The 23,068-nt window shown below is 31.9% G+C and overlaps 1 protein-coding gene across 1 annotated transcript in view; it reads right to left on the reverse strand.

Annotated features, from left to right (window-relative positions):
* The window catches only part of LOC118186660 (uncharacterized), a 387,713-nt gene that overhangs the window by 118,984 nt on the left and 245,661 nt on the right, over window positions 1-23,068 (reverse strand). Inside the window, exons 2-3 of the mRNA XM_085818254.1 lie at window positions 10,484-10,689; window positions 742-877 (exon numbers count right to left, since the gene is read on the reverse strand). Coding sequence (XP_085674380.1) covers window positions 742-877; window positions 10,484-10,689 — 342 coding nt within the window. The remainder of the gene's footprint in view (window positions 1-741; window positions 878-10,483; window positions 10,690-23,068) is intronic.

Genomic DNA, 23,068 nt, shown 5'->3' on the forward strand with positions numbered 1-23,068 from the left:
ATTACGTACGGTTATTTAAAAAATCTGAGAAATGACAGCAATCATTTATACCCATATGCATTATTATATATACCCTGTTTAACTTTTATAAATGAATTTAATTTCTATTAATATTACAAATTTTGAGCGAACGTTTACGTTATGATGTTTATTATTTTAGAATCAAGGTCACGAAAAATCACGAGTCACGAAAAATCACGAGTGTCTGCTAAATGAGCACAAATATGTAGTTTATCATTATCAACTCACGGTTTAATTTTCTACTCGTTCCCTTTTATACATATTTGATCTTCCAGAAATTTTGTAAACCCTGTAAATAAGTTTTAACGTTCATATAATATGTAGTGCAACGCAATCTTTCACGTTAATTCACAGAACATACGATACTGCAAGTCATTTTCTACGTCAAGCCTTAGTTATGTTATTAGAACATCAGCATATATCACTCATCATCAATCAATAATGATAATCGCTCTTCAACTGAAGGCAGACATACATTCAAACAATAAAACCACCACAAGAAAACCCTTGAGCATAAAAAGACGAGCTTGTAACTACAGCAAAACCTTCGAGAACAACATATTATTTTTTTACAGAATTTTTCGCGCTTCAGTTTTTCTGTTTTTATCGAGTTCTGGGAAATAAAATGGCAGGTTCTATTATTTATGCCGCGGCTGCATTCAGTTGGGTGGGTTGAGAAACGTAAGATCGGGAAGAGCAGAGGAAAGATATTCCACTTACCATAAACCCTGAGCTCCTTCTCATCCATCACTGTCTGGAAATAAGGTGCCTCGGCTGATACTTCGCACCTGTAGGTGCCTTCTGAGGCCAAGTCTGTTTTGTGCATCTGGATACTGGGGCCATGGGGAAATTTGCTCTACAGGAAAACAGGAGAAAAGTGTTGCATTAGTGTGAATGTTAGTTCTGTCGTTTAAGGAGACAAATACTAATATTCATTCCTTAATGGGAAAGGTTGTCTCAGAAATTGCAAACCCACAAGTAATTTATTACTTTAAAACAAGAGAGAGATGATGGATTGAAAACACAGGTGTGTCTTCTGTTCTAGAAAGAATTACATGCTACCAACTGGGGAGTAAAATTTATCAGTAATGAAACGGAATGGCTGTTATCTGTTGATAAATTCCATGTTAAAACTAAATGGTATTCTGTATTAATATATATTTAGATATTTATTTAAATCATAATATGTTTAGATTATAATATAAATGCAAGGATATTTCGGTATTTGAATTCCATTTGATTCTCATTAATCGGTTCCAGATGTTTGCACGTATACCAAACGAAATTTTCCGATTAGAAATAATGAGTAAATAATCAATCTGTCCTCTCAAAAACTGATATTGCTATTATTATATCACTGTTTAATATTAAGATACAAAAGCAGTGGGTGAAATGAGCACTATATATAAATGAAGCAATGCACATCTAACTGTACACAGTGTATAAGGTGTTTCTCCCACTTCCCTAGCGTGCCTTCGTGGTGTAGTGGTTCTGCACACTGAGCCGGTATTTCAGAGGTCCGTGGTTCGATTCTCGGCGAAGGTGGTTGCATATGTTTCATCTTTTCTGCTTCCAATTAACCTTTTGAGGCCGGGGCTTTGGTAGCAGTAAAAGCTACCAAGAGACGGGGAATCTTGAACCGAATGCTTCCCCCCTTTAAGAAATCACCTACTATTTGCAACAAACATTCTTGTGTGTAGTTTAATGGATTCTCAGAGGGGTGCATTTATGTAGCAAAAGGAAGACCTTTGAAAGAGATAAGTGGCTAAAACCCCAGGGACGTCAAATTTGATATTTCACCCCACTTTTCAGCCTGGAAAATGGAGGGAAAAAGACATGGCCACTAAAGTGGACAACCCCGTCTTTTCAAAGAGAGGACTCATAGACGATTATCAATAATAGTCGTTATAATAATGATAGAATATAATAATGATAATTATTAAATGATAATAATGATAGTTTTGAAGGCGCCCGCCTTCAAAAGGTTAACTTAATGACTCTACAAGTGGAGGATTTGCGTATAAGCTACAAAAGCTATAGCTTAGAGCCTCCACTTTCTTGAGGGCCCCCGAAAATCTCTCTAGGTGTCTGAAAATCGTATCTGGCACTGACATATAATATTTAGACTTATGAAGGGCAGCATATATGAACTATTAAATAACTCAGGGCCTTTATCAAGTCTTAAATCCGGCTCTGACTGTACATAAGTGGTCTTCTGCTATCCAGATCAAAAGAAATTATTGGAGCCAATCTGCCTCTGTTCTTTGTTAATTCATTTTAACCCCTTCGCAACGCTAGCCAATTTAATAGCACCTTTGTTTTTCACAGTACTGGATACCATAGTAATTAGCATATAGTATGTAATAACCAAATATCGGATATATGTGCCACCTTTATACTTTTCAATAATTTTTTTTTCACCTCCAGGGTGCTTAAACAATTTTCTTCATTCCATGCTTGCTCATTAGCTTTCCTAAAACTGTTTGTTAGTGAATTAAAAAAAAAAAAAAACGCGCGGAAAAACATAAAGTCACTTGCAAGCGCGGGCTGTTTACTGAATAGTAGCAAAAAGAGTACTGGTGCTTATGGCGAGTTGCAGCATTGTCTCGAAAGAGGTTGTAGATACATTAGGTTATTTTGTGGCCGGAGAGATAAAAAAATGAGCAAACGTCTTCGCCGGGAATCGAACTATGGACATCTGGAATACCAGCCCAATGTGCTGACACACCGCACTACGAAGGCACGCTACGAAAGCGGAAGAAATACCTTATATACTCCCCTTTTTAAAAGGCGACTGGGGATTTTAGTGGACCCAATCGTCAAATCCTGGGTGTGGCGAATCCTCATCCAACACCCTTTTAATTCGAGCGCCACTGTAGAATCATTAGTATTTTGTGGAAAGCAAGAGAGATGAAAAATGAGCAAATGCCTTCCCCGGGAATCGCACCACGGACCTCTCGAATACCGGCCCAGTGTGATACCGGCCAGTGATCCACTACACCACAAAGGCACGCTAGGAAAGCGGGAAGAAATACCTTTAAAGGTAGCAAATGTAGTGCGTGCAGTTGTGACTCATGGAAACTTTAGTCGTATTTCATACAGATATGTTCTTCAAAGCGGATTTATACTGAGGTACCACTGTTTTTTCAATAATTCACAGCTTTATTTAAAACTGAATAGTCTGATATTTTGTGAAGCCGAGGTACAGAACATTAATATGGTAACTTCGAAGTAAATGGTAAAAAGGTGACGTTATTAGAAAAACTTTGTCAACGAAAGGTCAAATTTAATTTAAGAGAAAAATTTCACACAAATACAGCTTTCCCAAACTTAGGTGATTTAAATTAAAAGAACGTTTTCATTCAACTCTAAAGTTACCTAACAAATACCATCCACTATATGGAAATTTTGGTCTTATGTAACTTCTCTTACTTATACTGTCTTTGCCGTGATTTGACTAACTTATAAATATCATATAAGCTTGCTATCATTTTGCATTAATCAGTTATTTATAATTTCAGCCTTTACTCTAACTTCCCATTTCCGTTTCCTAACAAAACATATAAATGAGTTAGAGAGCATTTAAGTTGAGTTTTAAGGTTGTAAGGCAGAACATGTTTCTGCTTCTCGAGGCCACGATAGTTTTGCTAGCTCTGACAAGCTTGTAATTATTCGGCTTTGCTTATAACTGTCGTTATTTAAATTGTTACGCCGGGGAGAAGTTGAGGTTTAAGTTAGATTTAAATTAAATTGTGTAATCCTTGACTAACAAGTTAAGTTTTAAATTTTGAATTTGACTGTTACTTTAAGTTGCATCCCTACAAGTGGTGGCTGATTTTTTTAGCACAAGAAGTGCGTTTATATTCTAAGTTCTGTTGAACAAAATGGTTTGTTTTAAACCTTTACAATGCTCTGTAGTTTATTTCAGACACAGCAATAATTCCTTTAACTTCTCTTTGGAGTTTGATACTAGTTTATGCTCTCAAAGAAAGTCAAACTCTATAATCGTTATCTGCTTAAACATGCATAAATATATGCTTATTTTAGTTAGATGTAATTAGCATGTGACAGACCTGTTATGCTTCACTTTAAATTTTTACTTTATTTTATTCATTTATTTTAATATGACTTATCGGCCGCAAACGTTGAGCGTAAATAGGCCGCGAGATTTTTCTTAACATAGTAGTATCTCCATTTGTGTTGTTGCCAGTTTTGTAATTTGTTTGAGGAAAAATTTTTTTCTTGGTCCACTTGACATATATTGTTAAATCTGAATATCCACAAGAAATATCTGTATGTAGCATATGAATTTTCACTGACAATTCCATCATCAAAGAAATCATACACAACTGATAAAAATGTAGCAAATCTTTCATGAGCTAAACACTAATAAAAATATTTTTATCGGTAATATATTCCAGTGCATTATAAATGGTTAGTGAACAAATACCGAAAGTAGGATTTTTTTCAAGAAATGTATTATTCTTAAATCCGAACTTCACATAAATTTCTTTTAAATTTTATGAGTTTACATTATTTTCCAACAGAAACAAGCGTTTTGTTATCAAATCTTTTCGCGCTTAAAAAAAGAAATTATTTAGAAATTAAAGAGCGAAAAATGCTTGAGTGCTTTCATGAAAACTTATTCTTTAACTCGTCGCGATTCCAAATTGAGGTATAGTCGGACGATCTTCCCAGCTGTGAAACGGTCGTTTCAGTTACAGTATGAATACATGCTGTAAGAAAGGAAAAATCCTTGGGAATGATGCTCAGTTATGAATTTTAAAATGTGATTAATTTAATTTTAGCGTGTTAAAATTCAATGCAACGCCGACAATCTAATTATTTTTTTCATAATTTTCTTAAACAAGTTTTACATCACTTATTAACGTACATATTAACTATCGTTCATTTTTCCGAGATTTTAAATTAGCTTTCAGTTTTCAAAATTTGCTTTTGAAATTAATATATCCTCATAAATTAAATACCAAGAGAAAATTACTTTATAAAAATATGTAACACTAGTCATAGTTTAACATTTGAAAGCAGTTTTAATGAATCTAATAACTCTTATTAGATATTACCGTTCAGAACTCCAAATAGACAATTAAATTAACTTCACGCATTGTTTATTACTTTTATATTTCAAATGAAACAAAAGTATCGTTTCGTATTTTACATAACATATCTGACAATTAACTTTAGGCTTTTAAAATATTATCTCATTTCATTTACGTTACATTATTTCTCTTTCATTTTCAAGACGTTTAAAGGAATTTAGTACTTTTGAAAAAATTACGTGCATATGAATTAATTACCTTTCAACTAAATTGCAATTTCAAACGCTAATTTTTTCGGTTCATAAAACTTAACGTTACGAATTTAAATAACCTTTGAAATTAATATTTATGTCTGGTAATCACTACGTTTTCCTTCAAAAGGCGAAGATGTTCCTTTTAATTCATTGAAAATACGCTAAGTTCGCAGTCGACTCTTAAATGTGAAATAATTATTTCCCAGAAAATTGCTTTTAAATTTCGCAATCGAAATATTGGTGCGTATTATTATATTATTTAATATGCTAAAAGCACTAAGAACAGCTTTACTGATGAATTTAATTATTATTTTAATTTCAAAAGTTTAGTCACGTTTTACATTTTTAAATCTGTAGTTTATCTGTTGAAAAATTAAATACAAACATCATCTAAAAGCATAAGAGAAAGTATATATCTTTAGTTTAAGAACACTAAGAAATACTTTTTTGATGAAAATTCTTGACTATCAAAAATTCTAAGAAACATTTTGTTGATGTAATTTCTTCACTACTTAGATAAAAAAAATCGCTCACAACGATAACCTCTAAAATTAAACAATATTCAGCATGTAATGGGTATGCATCATTTTTCACTTTCACTACTTATTATTGAAACTATCTATTACTTTTTGAAAGAATCGAGAGCGAGGAGACAAGAAGGAAGTGAAAAAATATATTACTGAAATATGATAATGTAAAAATTCTTGGAAAGTTAGAAACGAAATTAAAATCGTAAAGTTAATCTAAAGTTACTTTATTTAAAATAAAAGTGGACGACTTTTTGTAAGGATTTTAACTTAATTTTAAATCTCAGTTTTCATTAGCGTTATACATTTTAACTAAATTACTCTTTACTCTATTTCCATTTTCTCCCTATATTTTGTTTGCTAAGGGGGACTATATATATATACAAGGAATATAGTATATGCAGTTGATTAGGTCGAGGTGTAGATGTGTAATAGACTGGAAAGTTTTACTACATAATAATGAAACTTGCATAGAAACACAACCGCAGGTAACTTAATTTATTGTTGGCCAACTAATTCTTGAATCATACATTTTTATTCACACATTATTATGGACGCAATACACACCCAGTCAACATGACATTCTTTCAAATTTTCATCCTATGACATACAATGGATGATAGAGAGGTAAGAAACAGCATTCTAGCACGAAGCAAGCAAAGCAGAAGTATGCGTAGTTAATCAGTATGGAAGCTTAGTTTAAGAGAATAAATATTTCGGTTCTAGAGATTTTGAATTTAAATTTTTAATTAGGTACCTATCATCGTTATGAAAAGCATGGAGAGGGAAGGCACCCAAATTAAAACGAAGAATAAAAAGGTATTACAAAATTAAAAATCAGTAGTTAGCTTTCATATTTTATACCTTATATATATATATATATATATATATATATGTATAAAGAAAATTACAAAATTGGGAAATAAATTTCATTTCAAAGAGGAAAAATTATAAAAATCGGGAAATTTGTACATATTTAAATCAAAACAGTAAAAATTTTTTAATCATCTCTGTTTAACGCTTCAAACAGAACTTGTCAAGAGAAAAGTGTTTTGAAGCCTTAAACCAAGTTGATTAACGAGTAACGAAAAATAAAACATGTTTCGCTTCATTCCAATGACTTCCCTGAGACCGCTTTAAATTAATCCAACTTTATTTTCAAACATAATTCAATTAAAAACTCTCATAAAATTCATTTCTTTTCCCTACTCACGAGTTCTATCAGACATATTTTCGCCCTCCTATGGTAAAAAAATTACATACAAACGCAAAAAAATGATCAAACAATTATCAAAAAGGCCTAAAAAGGCTAAAGATGAATCAATTAATATACAAAAATAAAAATAGCATACGTTTACAAAATTTAATAACCAATTAAATTTAAAAAATTGAAAATTAATTCTATAGTCCATATATATAAATCCTAAAACAAGGGTGGCTTGTTTAAGTGAAGGATAAGAACCAACTTTGTTGTGAAATAAAAATCCTCTCAAAGTAAAATATAAAACAGCAATTTCTGGAACAAATTTTGCTATAAAACGGGAATAAAGATTTTACACAGAAGCAATGAAACTTGTGTGTAAAATATAAAATTTAAAAGACACTTAATTGGCAATAGACCTTTAAATTTCTAATTTTTAATTAAAGTACGACCTCTTCAAGGTATGAATTTTATCGGCAGTAATCGCAATGCGAAAACTCTTGCCCAATCAATCTGCAAAAATGGATTAAAATAAAGCACTGTTAAGATGATAAGCACTTCAGAGAAGGTACACGCACTTTCTTTTGCTTCTACGCTTACTTAAAGTATTTCTTTATTATTAAAAATGTAACGTGTCATAGTTAAAATGGTGGGATGCATATTGTCCCTGTTGTGCTGTGCCATGAAATAAAGTGTGTCTGCATAGAGTGATCGTCAAATAATAATGACATGTTTGAATTATCAAGTGAGTTTGCAATTCTTCAAAAGTTACCGGAATCAACTACTACGAAATCTCGTGAATAACATCGTGAGCTACATCTCGTCTTTCCCCACTCTGCCCATACTTGAAAAACAAATCTTCCCTAATAAAACATTTATGTGCTATCAAATTATTTCCAACGAACAAAATTTATAGTCATATATACGTAGGTGTCCGCCGATAACATCGTGGCAAAAACATCGCGGACGACAACGTCGCGGAGAAAACAACGCAAGGCGAAAACGTCGTGCTACAAAACATCGTGGGAGAAAACATCGCAGTTCTAAAACATCGTGCTACAAAACATCGTCGTCGAAAATAAAGCGGTTCAAAAACTTCGCAGTTTAAAAACATCGTCATCGAAAATATCGTGGTAAAAAATAAAGTATCTACAAATCATCGCATGACAATAACTTCGCAGACGTGCTTTTTTCAGGTTTTAATTATTGTAAATGGATATTCCCATAATGATTTGTGAGTGCAGTATGTAAAGAAGGATAATTTTTATTTTCACATATTTTATTAACTAATAAATGTTTGCTGAAAACGTAAGAAGGAAACTTAAGCATAAAAAATTAAATGCAAATTATAGATTATACTTTTCATGAAAAATTACCGGTAAAAACTTTATAAAAATGATTTATTAATGGTCTTTGTTAGTTAACTATGTCGGTTTAAAATTCTATTAAGTGCCATAAGTTGCATTCATTTTCTATGCTTAAGTTTCATTCTTATTTTCTCAGCAAAAATTTATTAGTTAATAAAAAAGTATGAAAGTAAAAATTATCCTTCTTTCCATCTTGCGATCACAAATCAATATGGGAATATCCATTTACAGTTATTAAAGCCTGAAAGAAGCATGTCTGCGATGTTATCGCCATGCGATGATTTGTAGATAGTTTATTTTTTACCACGATATTTTCAACGAGGATGTTTTTAAATTGCGAAGTTTTTGAACCGCTTTATTTTCGACGACGATGTTTTGTACCACGATGTTTTAGAACTGCGATGTTTTCTCGTTGCGATGTTTTCTCCCACGATGTTTTGTAGTACGACGTTTTTGCCTTGCGTTGTTTTCTCCGCGACGTTTTCGTCCGCGATGTTTTTGCCGCGATGTTTTCGGCTGTAACCATATACGTATATATTTAAACGACCAGTTTAAACTTTCTGGAGGGAATATAGGGAGGATACATGAGAACTATCACTATTGTAATTTGGCTGCAAAATTCTGTAGCAAAATAAGAGGTAGTTGCACTGCATTTTGTTATAAGTAGTCTCTTTTTCTAGATGCACAGAAAACAAATACTCAAAAATTAGAAATATCCCGATTACACGTGTGTATTTTAATCTTAGAGCTTACAATTAAATCAGTTATATTTTGAAATTTAGAATTACAAAAGGCAGAACTATATCTGTTTTATTATTGATCTTCCTTTGTGAACCAAAATACGGTTCACAAGCTATGTAGCTTTGAATTACAGCTCCCAGTTACACGAGGAGGGATTGATAGGGCCCTTTCTGAACGAAAATGCTAAATTGTTTATTGTGAAACAATGGAAAAAATACCGTTATAAATCCTCAACGATGTAAGATTCTATACTGTGTACTTTTAAGTTACAGTTGAATGTGAAGAATCTTAAGAACTAGTAAGCGAATAATCGCTTGACTTCGTGGGATAAAAAGCAACAAGTAAGAAGGGTGAAATAACCCTTTATTATTCTAATAAGGTGTATCAGAGTCTCCGTCTCCGAGTTGTAAAATAAAGCTGACACTGGGACTTAACTAAACTATTCTTAACTAAAGAGATATAGCCGAAGCTTCCAAACTTCTAACAGAATTGCCCCTTAACGCTAATAAACTACGAAGCTATCAAGGACCTAAAGTACGGCCGAGTGTAATAATAGCTTAAGAGAGAGTAGCCTAAAAAGGCGGACGCGTGCTAGCCAGAATCTCTGGTTCTCTCTGCCTAAGACAGTAGAACTTCGCGGTTAAATACTACTCCTCAAATTTGCATTCAAACATGATTCTAAAACTATGTTCTGGCCGGAAGTTGTAAGTTGAAATTTCGAAGCGATAGGAAAGGAACTTTAACTGTTAGGAAAATTAACATAATCCTTACAGGGTAAAGCAAACCTAGCTAAGCAAAATACAGGTGAGAATATTCTGTAGATTAAGCTGCTTGAAAATGCAGATAAATTATTAACATTATCTTTATGTTATTCCTTTGGTAAGCTTCATACTAAAATTAAGCCTCCCCAAGAGTCTTCCATTTGATTTTTTATAGGGGTAGATTCCTCTCCTTGAAGAAGACAAACCCATGCCTTTCGCACTTTAAATCGACAGTTATATGAAATATACGTTATCTGTACATATAATTATGTTCTTCTTATTCGTGCCAAAGACAGATAATGTAATTGCCATTGGTTAACTTGAAAACAGTATCAGTACATAGTAAATTTGTGCTGGCTGTATACGCATGATACGAGTACGCATTTTAAAATATAATCTTCGCGTAGGACATTGATGGAAACTAACAAAAAAATTTGAAATAATGTTTAAATATAAAAAACAATATATAAAAATATGTTAAATTAAATATCATTTATGTTTGTATTCTTGTTTAAATAACAAAGATAATTGATTCGCATACATCAACTTACATCTAAATATATTCCTCGTAGAGGATATTTCTGTCCAGGAGGCTTTTCACTCGGTATATACCGATAAAATTCGACATTGTTTTTGTACCACTTGATGGAATATAAGATGTCTCCTTCCAGATCGAATGTGCAGTTGAGAGTGATAGCTTGTCCTCGAAGTATAGAAGGGGGCACTTGTAGCTCCAACATCCTTAGTCCACTAACATCTGCAAAATGATTTTCAATTTAGCTGAAGATTCATATTGCTTACAATTTGAATAAATATTATATCCATTGAAACATTACAGTATATATGACAATCTAGATTATCTGCTTTGTCATTTTTCGATAACACATTTGTTTTTTGAAATACCAGTAAAATTTAACATATTATAAATATAACATATTATAAATATAACATATCATTAATAATTTACTGATTTAAAATCCCATGATTATCATAGTTCATCTTTAATTCTCTTCCAATGAATGCCGCAAGTGTAATATAAAGTTGTCAAAATTTAATAAAGGAAAAATAAAAAATATTATTACAAAAAATAAAGGCAACTGTTTAAATTGGACACGATTAAGGGAACTCGTACACCTTAAAACCCACAAGATCTTCGATATGTGATTGTTGCAAGAATTGGGATAACTTACTTATTTTAAAAGCAATTACTTCCAACATTTTACAGCTGACTACATAATATCGCTGCTTTCTGAAATAGTAATAAGAAAGTTTGTGTTGCCACAAATAGTTTTTATAATTTTATCCGCTTTGTGACAAAAGTTTTTGCCATGTTTCCACCTTGCGAGCACAGTTTAAAACATTCTTTTGCATAATTTAATTCCATATTTAGTAATATAGCTTTTATAACATTTGGAAACTACTGTGAACCAAAACTTCTAAGAATTTCATGTTAAATTTTTATTTTATTTGGAGCTGAGTTTATAAAACGCATTTTATTAAAAATATCTGTAATGTTTTCGTGCATAAAATTTTTTAATATTAAAATATTCAGCGAATTTTTGGTTCAGTTAAAAAATAGTGTCTATATTAAGAATTTCATCAAATTTCAAGGATGTGCCATTAGCCATTTTTAAAATATCATGCGCGCAAGGTGGAAATATGAAGAAAAATTTTGCCACAAAGCGGATTAAATTTAAAAATATTTGTGGGAACACAAACTTTCTGGTTACTAGTTCCCAAAGCAGCTATATTATGTAGTCAGCTGTAAAATGTTGGAAGTAATGGTTTTTAAAATAAATAAAATATCCCAATTCTTGCAACAGTCACATATTTGAAGATCATAAGGGGTTTAAGGAATATGATCCCCCTTAACTCTTTTCTCTTACTTTTATTTTATTAAAATTTTGCATTTCACACTAGATTTTTTTATCTTTCATTAAAAAAAATATTAGAAATTGACTGCTATCCTCGTTAAATTAAAAATCTTTGGCATTTCGCAAGATTGTTTCCTTCCTTTTCACTAGTGCCCACCAGCGGCCGAGCGGTAAAGTCGCTGAACACTGGTAGTTCGGTCCGAGGTACGAATCCCGCGAACGGGCTGGCTGCATGAGTGTTTTCGTGGTTTTCCTCGCGTGTAACGTGTATGCGAGCCAGTTTCCCTTAGAAAGTCCTCCACGAAGACATCCCTCCCCTTAGGCAAATAGCCCTAGTGTGCTTTGCCATAATTAAATACACCACCACACCACACCTTTTCATTAATGAAAATTTAAAAATCGATTGCTAAAAAAATATATACGAGCAACAAATTACAAGGCATTCAGATAGGCTGCTTATGAAGTTATTTTGCAACTCATTCAAAAAGGTGGTCAGGTGAATTTTTGTTTTCTTAATGGTTATTATAAGAATGCGTTTCCAATTGTAAAATTTCCTAAAATGAAGTAAATGTTATGAAAAGAGCTTCAGAACTATTATTTGTAAACGTATTTGGAAACCAAGGATTTATTCATTTATTAACTCCTTTGAATATTACTGTGAAGAAATCTAGTTATTAAGTATAATTAAATTTATAATGATTATAAGTATTATCTAAATATATATAGTAACCTCAATATTTAATTATAAACATAAATTGAAATTCTTAATGTGTATATAAAACTATTTAAGCAAAAAAGTTTTCTTAGCTGAAAAGCAATTTGTTAAAGGTGTTGTAAAGCAAAGTTTATGAGATACATAATTAAGGGATTAGTAAAAAATAATCTGAATACGTGTTGTTGAAATTAAGGGTAAATAAATTTGATAAGTATCAAAAGAATTATCTCCTTACATTTTATGATAACTCAGTTACAAGTTTTAAATAATATTTAAAAAAATCGTTTTTTATTTGCTTTCAGAAATACTCATAGAAAGTTAAGTACATGGAAATCAGAAGCAATATTTAACATATTTCACTATTTAAATGAAAGGTAGTCTAATTTGAAAAGAAACGAATAGAGCATTAATTATAAAAAAATCCTCTCATATTTAAGAAAGTATTTTAGGAAGAAGTTATGTAAATAGAAAAGAAATATAGCGTAATTTTAATATTAATAATACAATAAACTTTTTATTCTATTTTTTGTAATCCTTAAACGAATAGAATTGAATTACCTTAAAATTTTTTAATGTAAATAACGAAAACTTGCAAAAAATATTTCACTCAAATTAAACTATTCTAAGTAAACTATTATGGGAAACATATAGCATTTAACTCCGTTCAGAATGAAGTGTTGTTTAAAAATGCATTCTTTTCACATACTTTGGACTCTGAATAATTATATTAAAATAAAATATATGTATTTATTATATTTGTGACGTAATTACAAAATGTTTACATCCGATCATGTCAAAAATCCATTGATCCCTTAAGAGCAAGTAACTGAATGTTTTGGTCTCCACGAGGGAATCGCCAATGCTTCAGAGCAATGCATGGAGAAAACCACTTAGGGCCTCTGCTCTTACTTTCTACCTCCATGTCCACTAGCACTGTTTTCTGGAGAAGCGTTTCGGCTCGTCGTGTATTTTTTGAGTGTTCCTCTTGCAGCACAGATACTATACGCTTAAAAGCATCTATGTCTTCTCCTGGACTGGAGCCTGGCCCTCTTCAGTATGTTAGTCAGCTTCATTAGCCATTATACCGGCTGAGCGTCCATCAGCTATAGTAGTTGAAAAGTTTAGTAATTCATGTCAGCAACAATAACTGGAGAACTCCCATCAAGTTTGAAAGCAAATTCGCTGTGTCATACTATCTCTGCGAGTACTATCTCTGGCAACTGCGGCAATGGGAAGTAATCTAACACCCTCCATATGCTTCCGATATGAGACTGTACGACTGACTACTGGTGAGTTGCCACTACTTCTTATTGAATGCTTTCATTTATTGCTGTGTACAAACGCGTTATCCTCCTTCGAAAATGGATAATGTCAAATGCTTCTCTCTATATAAAACTATTTCACAATGGCCGAATGTCGAATATACAAAAATCTGTGACTCAAAAAAGCCTTACAAAAAAAAAAAAAAAAAAAAAAAAAAAAAATCACAATACCTTATATTGTATTGTGATAACTTGAGTCAAAATACTTCAAATAATGGATTTTCAGATATGTATGTCAGCACTTATTATTGCTGCATATTTCACGAGAAAGTAGATGCAATTAGCAAAGATTTCTGATTAATGTACTTGTCTACTTCAGTTCTAAGTTTCTTTCTAAAACTCTGAGGTAATTAAAAATTTTGTCATACTAGAGGTTGAATTACATTACTTTTGAAGTCTGCTTTCAAGAAATTTCAGGTAAGTGCTCTTTATTACGTATACAGTGACTAACTCTTGAAAGAAAGAACACTACTAGCGGATTTTCTTTATAAATTCGTTATATAATTTTCCAAAACATCTTAACCATATTTAAATACCACCACCTCATGAAATCCGATAATTCTTTAATGTTTAATAAGCATTCCACTACTTTTTATCCAATGTTTTGAAAGTCGAAATCATTAAACGCAAAGCTTAAATTACACCGGAGCTCACTTGAGCTCTTGACGCAACTTCTTTTATATAGCTAAAGCACAGTTTCAGCAAAAAATTCTTTGGATCTTGAAAATTTTACTTTAATTAAAAAAACAAAAAACCTACCTAAAATCTATTTTAACTGAATGTATGTCTGTCTTTCTCTGGTAAACAAGTTTTTGGATGATTAAGTTGAAAAAACAGAAAAACTCCCACCCACATGTCATACGATATTTCTCCAGGAAATGCAATGAATTTATGACAGCATGTTTTTAGTTCCCGAAAGTGGAACTTTAGAAAGGATGTAATTAAATACGGGGAAAGAAAATTTTCACATGCACATAATCTTAATTTTGCTCTTAGTTAACAACTCGGACTTCGGAGGAGAGTTTGGAGAACATTTTTTTATTCCTGTTTATTCCAGAACTGGTGTTCGGCAAGAGGTCGTGTTCAAAAAGTTTTGCACACTCCTTTCTTTGTTTTCACACCTACACCTTTGCACATCTACACAAGAGGACAGGGGGACCCTTGGATTCGTCCGTCTGAGGACCTCTCCTTCAAAATTGAGGGCGGAATTGAGCAAAGTCGTATTGTCGCCTGTATGGTACCCATGGCTTTTGCCAACTCCAGTCCAAATCGTGACTGCTTGCCATGACGAATTTCGTGGGTTTAATCTAATTCAGACAATATTAGTAACAACAACAAATTTTCATTGAAATTTCCTGTGGCCATTCTCTTTCGCTCCAAAATTGGGGTTCGGCAACAACCTCCTTCTGGTTATTATCTCTCCCTTTAGCACTTCTTCTCTCAAATCATTTTTAACTTCCCCTCCCCCCCGAATGTAGACAGTAACTCTCTTCCTCCCTAGTTCTTGAATTCAAGCATATCTGCTTGGTTACAATACTATATGCAAATAACAGTATTCTGTACCACATTATTCTGCAGTCATATGACTATGGCTGAATAACTATGTGTAATATTTTAAAATTTTATGCTATTTGATAACTACCTGCCTATATAAAGCATTTTTATGACTTTACGAAATAAAGTAGGGTTATACGATGCTTGTTTAACTCATTTATTAGTAATTTACGCGTTACATTAATAACGATGAATGCTTTGAAAATATCAAAGATGAAAGTTTCCACTGCTGTTAAACACATGTTTCTGATGCATTTCCTATGAAACAATAGTTGTTTTACTCATTTCTGTATAACTCCGGATGCAATGGAATAGTTTCAATTTTAAGGCAATTTTATTGCTACAGCGTTATTCATTCCATGTCTTGCGAATGATTTGAATTTATAACCATATATTTTTGTATATTAGTTTTTACTATTAGCTTAAAAGGGAACTATTTTTACGTGAGCTACCGAAAACGTTGCAGTGAACTATTGGTAGCTCACGATCCACGTTTCGGTGACCCTTGTCCTATATATTACTTAACATATCCTGGAACAGAAAAAAAGTTTTAATTTACTTACTTCATGGGTAAAGAAGTAATTGAAATTGGATAATAATTGTAAAGAATGTGACTCGAAACAAAAAACTGAATTTTAATTAAAGTGCCATATTTTTTATTGGGCTGGGTTTTGATTAATCGCCGAGCGCACGAAAACTATAAGTCTAGACGAAGGGTTGTCTTCCCGAAATTTTCTTTACCGGAAATTGACTCATCGTCGCATTATTAATACATATAGAGAATTTCGAGTAGTGAGTCCGTTGGTTAACAAGAAGTTTCTCTTCATGAAAACATGCAAATTTTTCTAAAGCAATGATTGTACAAGAGTATACAAAGAGTATAGTGGGGGGAATGGTGAAAAGCTACTTTTTTGCAAGTGACAAGAAGAAAAAGAATTAGACGAAACTCCATTTTGGACGAAAGGTCATAGCAATCATCTTCTCTTTCTTTGTAATTGTATTTTGCATTCTTTTTGTTCTTAAAGCGACCACTTGGACCATTTTACCCTCTTTTCGCTGGTTTGCTAGAAAATGATTGACCTTTTTTTTTTTTTTTTTTTGTAGCATCCTTTAAACACAGTATTACACTGTTTATTCAGAGCTTAAATTCAACAAGAACTCGGCTATTCTTATTCCACCGGCAACCCTAAATAAGATGAGTTCCTGTACTTTATTTTGTTATTTAACGATACATCATAAATTTAATAGCTTATTAAACTTTCGTTTATCTCGATGCATTTTATTTAATTTTATCTTTAATTATTTATTATTTTATTCTTTTAATTATTAATTTTAGTTATTATTTATTTATTTATTTATTTATTTATTTTATATTTATTCATTTACATTGTTTTCCTTTCTAATGGCCTCCCATAAGGCTCCAGCAGTTCTGATTTTAGAAATTATGCCCTGATTAAATACCATCCCAATGGCCATATAAATAAGAATAACTTCTTTCCTTTCTAGTTGGCTGTAGGAGATTTTTGAGACATATAGCAAGAATACAGATAATTTTTTTATTAGGCAGTTCTCCACGAAAACATCTCTCCTAAGATAGATATCCGTCACTTACTTTCGCTTTATTATTTAACCAGTAAAGCAGTCATATTCAAAAGAGAAAATTAGTATATTAAATGTACTGTTTTGTTTCAAAGTTTGGATAATTGAAACTTGAATTTAGTGCAATATTTTAGCATTGCATTTAGTGATTTTTCATAATTAGTTTAGCACTTCAGAGAAGTATTATTGTTTATTGTTTCGATAAATCTGCATCCGATATAAATCGGTGTTCTAGAGAGGACAATGAGTAAGATATTTTATTTATCTTCGATATCATCAAAGTGCGTTAGTGATTAGTGCGTAGTTATCAATTACTTCAAAAGTCTCTTACATGGACTTCTTAAAAGTTCTTGTTAATTAATTTCTTTTAGCTTACTTATTGCTTTCTACTTTCCAATTACTTGTACTAAGTGAAAGTGAGTAATGACATTGCAGAAAGTGCAAGAAATGTAATTATTCATTAAATCTTTCAAGATAAAATGTTTGAGAATTCACAAAATCCTGTGATGTGCAAGACATCTATCCCTTAATGCATGCGGAACACACCTTAACCTATCTCAAATATCTCTGCCCCCCCCACAAATAAGAATTTTTGTTTATTTACCAGAACGAAAAAGAAATAAAACGTCGGTAGAATGCATTTCGACATCGCAAGCAACTTACAGTGCCACGTGTTTTATATTCTCCTTTGTGTATTCGGCTTTCGAATGTCGGGATTAATCTTTCTCCCACCAGATAGGGCAGTCGTCAGCAAAAAAAAGTTACAAAAATGTATTCTTTCTTGTCGCGAAGTAAAGCACGTTGTTCCAAAGAGCGTTGCCGAAAAGAAAAAACACAAATTTAAAACATTCTGACACGCGTATGTACATATAGCTTTATTTATTTATTTATTTATTTTACACAGGCAAGCTAGAACGAGGGCTTATATTTCTAAAAATAAGTACAGAAGCAAAAGAAAATGGAATGTATTGGGGTAAATGACGGTTTGCGTTTTGTGTAGCGCAAGCGATTTTCGCCATTTTATTGTCTATTTCACCCGTTCGCGCCGTTCCTTTTTAGAATACAGTGTTGTTCGGAAACTCGATCTTGAAAGGACACTATCGATCATTCGGTGATAACTGGAAGACTTTTCTTGCAAGGCGCTTTTTAGAAGCACGGGTACTTTTCTTTTTCTTTGAAAGGAAATGTCGCCAACATTATGCACAGACGATAATATTTCTCTGTTGGACCGTCAACCCTTAAAAGAGACTTTGGTGTCGAATGTCCGAGGGGCTATTTGTCTTTTCTTTGAATTCTTCGGCAAAAGAACGTATCTTCTGTTAAGGAAAATTACTACCAGCAGCATATATCTGGTTTAAATCTGGTACTGCCGTTCTCCACGGCTCCTTGAAACTATACTGTGTAATCTGACTCAAAATGTGTGGGCACAGCAATCACAAAAATTCTCATAGCTAATATGTATTTTTAGAGAAAAACGTTTATTTTTTATTTATATATTTATTTATTTATTGGTAATATTATGTCCAACTGTCTACTAAAGACACAATAATTTTCCGATTTAAACTGGGAATGCTCCCTAAATCCATAATTCAAAAGTTATATATTATCCATAATGAATAAATAAGGAGCGAAAAACTTCTCGTAAAGCCACATTATTTGATAATTCTGTATCTGTAAGACATAGCAGAAGCTTTCATATTCGAGAATAATAAGTTCATGGAATATATAGAAAAAACTTCAATCTGAAAACTTCATTTGTATATTCAAACACCTTGTGAAACCAGATGATAATTATGAATTGAAAAAAATTAAAGCTAAAAGATATAAAAAACTGTAGTTTTTTCTAAAGATCCAAAATAGCAATGTCAAACGAGTTGAAAAAATGTCTGGGTTAAAATTCAACTGTAAATTAATGCAACAAGGAAACTCTTGCATTTATTTCATTAAAATAATAAATAAACTACTATAGTTCGACCGTCTCAACCCTGGTTGGCATTCTGCCGAAACATATAGACTCGTCCAAAAGGGGTGGCATTATTTGCTGCGACATGAAAGGTCTTCTCTTCTCCTGAAAGAGTTATGCTGGAGGAAAAGAAAGTCCTCGTCCTTCCACCTGATTTTGAAAATAATTCGGTCCGGATGGAGCATGCGTGTTTGCACTCATGGTCGCGGATGAGGCGGTCGAACTATAGCAATATAATTGTGCTTTTCGTTTTCTTTTTTTTTTTTGCAGTTTCTTGAACATAGAGCTTGCGGTAGTTAATCCCGACAAAGAAAGTGGAAACAATCTGTATTTTGTTAGGATCCAAAATTTGTGTAGATACAGTTTTTAATTTTTAAGTTCTGCTTTTTTCCCAAATAGAAATGAGTTTAAACTAGATAGAGCATCGAGATTCTTTTGCAGTTAAACAAAGTAAAATTGCCATTAGTTCAGCTGATGATTTAGTATCATATTAACAAAGTAAATCTTTTGCATAATATGCTTGTACTCTAATTAGCTATACCAAAGCAAGTTGATTTTAATAATAGACGTGGAACTAAAAATGTGTGGATTAGATTGTAAGCTAGTTCATAATGAAAGGAATGATAATTGGAAAAGATTCTGACGCAATTCAAGCATAGTAAAATACATATCATAGCCAGAAACAACAACAGCAACGAAATCTATTACTTCCATTAAGGGCAAAATCTTAAAGCTTCTGCATTACTTCCATTTACTATAATTCTGATGATAAAAGTATTTATGCTGGAAAAATTAAAATCTTTTACTATTCTTTATGTACTTCACCATAATTAGTGCTGATAAGTAATATAATGACCGATAAAAATAACAATGAATAAAAAGAGTAAAAGAGAGACAAAGAAGACCTCTGCTTTTGTGATGCATGACATTCTACATTAACAGTTTGGTGAATTTCTGAAGATCAGAGATTAACTTTCGCATTTCATGTAAATGTCACTAACGTACTGTTTAATTTCACAAGAGAAAAGGTCAATGCAGAATTTAAAACTAAGCAACACAAATCATGGCTAGATTGGTGTACATTTGAATAAAACCCTACCTATTTCAAAAAAGACCACGCATGGGTTCTTCTTGTTCAGGGAAAGAATTTGTTTTTCAAAGGTGGAAGGAGCAACAGTGATATTTGCAGGGACAATTAGCCTGCGCAACAAAGAATAAACGAAACTTAGTCCATATGTCGCAGAAAACACAATGAAACATGAAAAACTATGATGTTAAAATTTTGGAAACTTTCTTAAGAAAGTGTCATCAATTAGAGAAAATATTTTTTGTGAATCTGAATGGCTTCAAGGAAATCCAAAATCCAATTAAAAATTTGAATTAGTGGATAATTTTCGGAGAACCGTTGTCAAAATTTTTGCTAAGGGCTTAAATATGATTCGCTATCGAAGATCTGTTTATTTCTTCTTTTCGAAAATAAGATTCGTTTTCTTTAAAGGGAAATTTTAACGTTCTTTAATTTTGCCCAATATAAGCCAACTCACACTGAAAAGGTATGCTAAAAACGCTAAAGATTAAAGCCAGTTTTAAGAATTGGAAGTGAATTTTAATAGGTGAAAATATGATTTGAAAGTTACGATACTGCTCCTATTTTCTGTATATTTAACTTATCTTCATCTGAAACCCAATTTAGCATTTTGAATAATTCAGCAAAATAATTATTAGAATTAAAGAGCTAGGAAATGAAAACTTTCGATAAAAGCAAAAATTAATAATTTTACAGAAAATTATTATACAATAATATTACTATAATTTAACGACGATATTGATGGTAAAAGCATCACGATAGTATATATTACTTAGAATGCATCAAAAATGATTTCATTATGCTTTATCAGGTATTTTTTATAGAATTTAGAATTAAGCTCTTTATTATAAGATTGATTAAGGAAGTTTTTGAAGGTATTTACCATTTCATGTGTACTTTACCACTCTATGTGTGTGTTTTACAAGGCATTTACCATTTCATGTGTAATAAGTAGTTCTAGTTTGTTTATAATGAAGCATAAATGATAGAAGTAATATTTTGTGCTCATCATAGTCGCTTTTCACACTTTAGCTTTTAGTCGCTTTAGTCTTTTTTTTTTTCCTTTTAAAGTCTTCTATTCCGCTCCTGAAATATGGTTGCAAAAATTTTGAACTTTAATTTTTTTTCTTCTTTTGATGGATATATTACCTTACAAAAAATTTACTGGTGTGAGTTTCTATAAACATAAGTTTGACTTTTTCGCTTAACACAGTTCTTGCCTTTCTCTATATATGAGCAAAAAAAAAATTTCTATCGTCATTCTTAGTGTTGGATACGCATTCGCCTTCTTTTTTTAACGCCTTTAAAGTTTTTATATTCTCATTAAATAAATGGGAACTGTGTGAAGCGTAATTCTCTCTCATTTTACAAAGAAATAGGAAGACGCTTTTTTTCGCCCTGTGTGTGAAAGACTTTGGATTTGAATTTTTTGCTTCTGAATATGTCTGAGAAAGCAAAAAAGAATTTACACCCTTTTTGAGGTATACTATATTAATAATAGACTATTATTATTTTCATAATATTTTTATATAAATACGTTTTATAAAGCTGAGAGGAATGTTTTATAATATGTAAGATCAGTAATTGGCATGATGTAAATTCTTAGAATCACTCAGCTAAAGGAATATACATTAGTGATGTTATTAACATAGGTATAGGAAATATCACAGCAATTAGAATTTTACAATTGTTTTATGTTTCATTAACAGTAAAGTTTAATTTAAGCACTGTCCGATCTTCCATTTCATTTATGTCACATACATTTGTTCGAATCAGAAAGTTGCCCATAACTCATGTCACTGTAACTCATGTCTCACTGTAACTCATGTTTTCTTTAACGAACAGCCTAATCTATTTGAAACGGTATAACGGTTTGAAACTAATATAAGGTGGGGGATGGAAAGCTGGTCTATTATTCTTTGAAGGATAGTTGGCCCTTAGCTAAGGAGGGGTCTTCAATTAAATTTTGCACAGCTCGTAGCCTTCCGTTTGAAACAAAAAAAAATGAGTGCTGATCAGAACCGCTGTGACTGCCAATGGAGATGTGTTGGTGCTTCCCACACTTAGTGCTCCTGTCCTGTTCTGTGATTCCATTATAGCTCAAGGCTAGTAAGCAGAGATGTGCTAGATACTCGTTCACTTGAGGCACCCCCTAGGAATTTATGTAGTATCTACACACTTTGGTATCCAAAAAAAGGTAACATCTAAATCATAACACTATAACATGTATAGTGTTTAGCCCAAAGGGGCAATCTGCCCAGAAGGACTGTTAATTTCGTTTTGGCATTTTACGTCGATTGCTATAAACGTTGATTTTATCTTCAAATTGTTGCCACCAAACATTAGAGCCCTGTATTGTACTTAAAGGAATTAAATAATGAAGAATCTACATAAATGTAGGTATGTTTCTCGCATTGTGATAAAACAACGGTACCTAGATCCCTTAAATTCTGAATAACGTACGTTTCCACCCGAAAGCCCAAATTTGGAATTTGGAATTTGTTTCATTATCTATTTTAGATTTTCTAAATCCTTAACAAATTTTTAATTAAAAAACTCAACGATTTCAAAGCGAGCAGTTGCACCACTGTACTAGAAAAAGAAATATTTCTAGCGCGCGAGATTGTGTATCGCAAATTCTAAAGATATGCTCATTTTACAATTTTTGCGATATTGCTATTGAACTGAATTTTATGGCTCAAATGCGAAGAACATGATATTTAATAAACAAAAGTAACACACAAAACTTTAAGAAAACGCCTCGTTGGACGTAATGTAAAATCTGAAAGCTTTAAGACTTTTTTTCATATTTATATATTTACTCTTATTATATATGTGTTTATGTGTTTACAAATCTTTTTAAAAAATAAAGGTGTTACAAAGACGGCATACTTTTTATTATTATTTTAGTTATAATTTTATATTTTCAGAATATAGTGATTTATAATTTTTAAAAGAAAGGGTTTTAAAAATACTTTTCTAATGAAGAGCAAATGATACTGAAGTAATAAAAATAGTAGTA

The sequence above is a fragment of the Stegodyphus dumicola genome, chromosome 6 (assembly GCF_044657685.1).
Source record: "Stegodyphus dumicola isolate Sdum_Otavi_A_Nest chromosome 6, ASM4465768v1".
Taxonomy (NCBI): Eukaryota; Metazoa; Arthropoda; class Arachnida; order Araneae; family Eresidae; genus Stegodyphus; species Stegodyphus dumicola.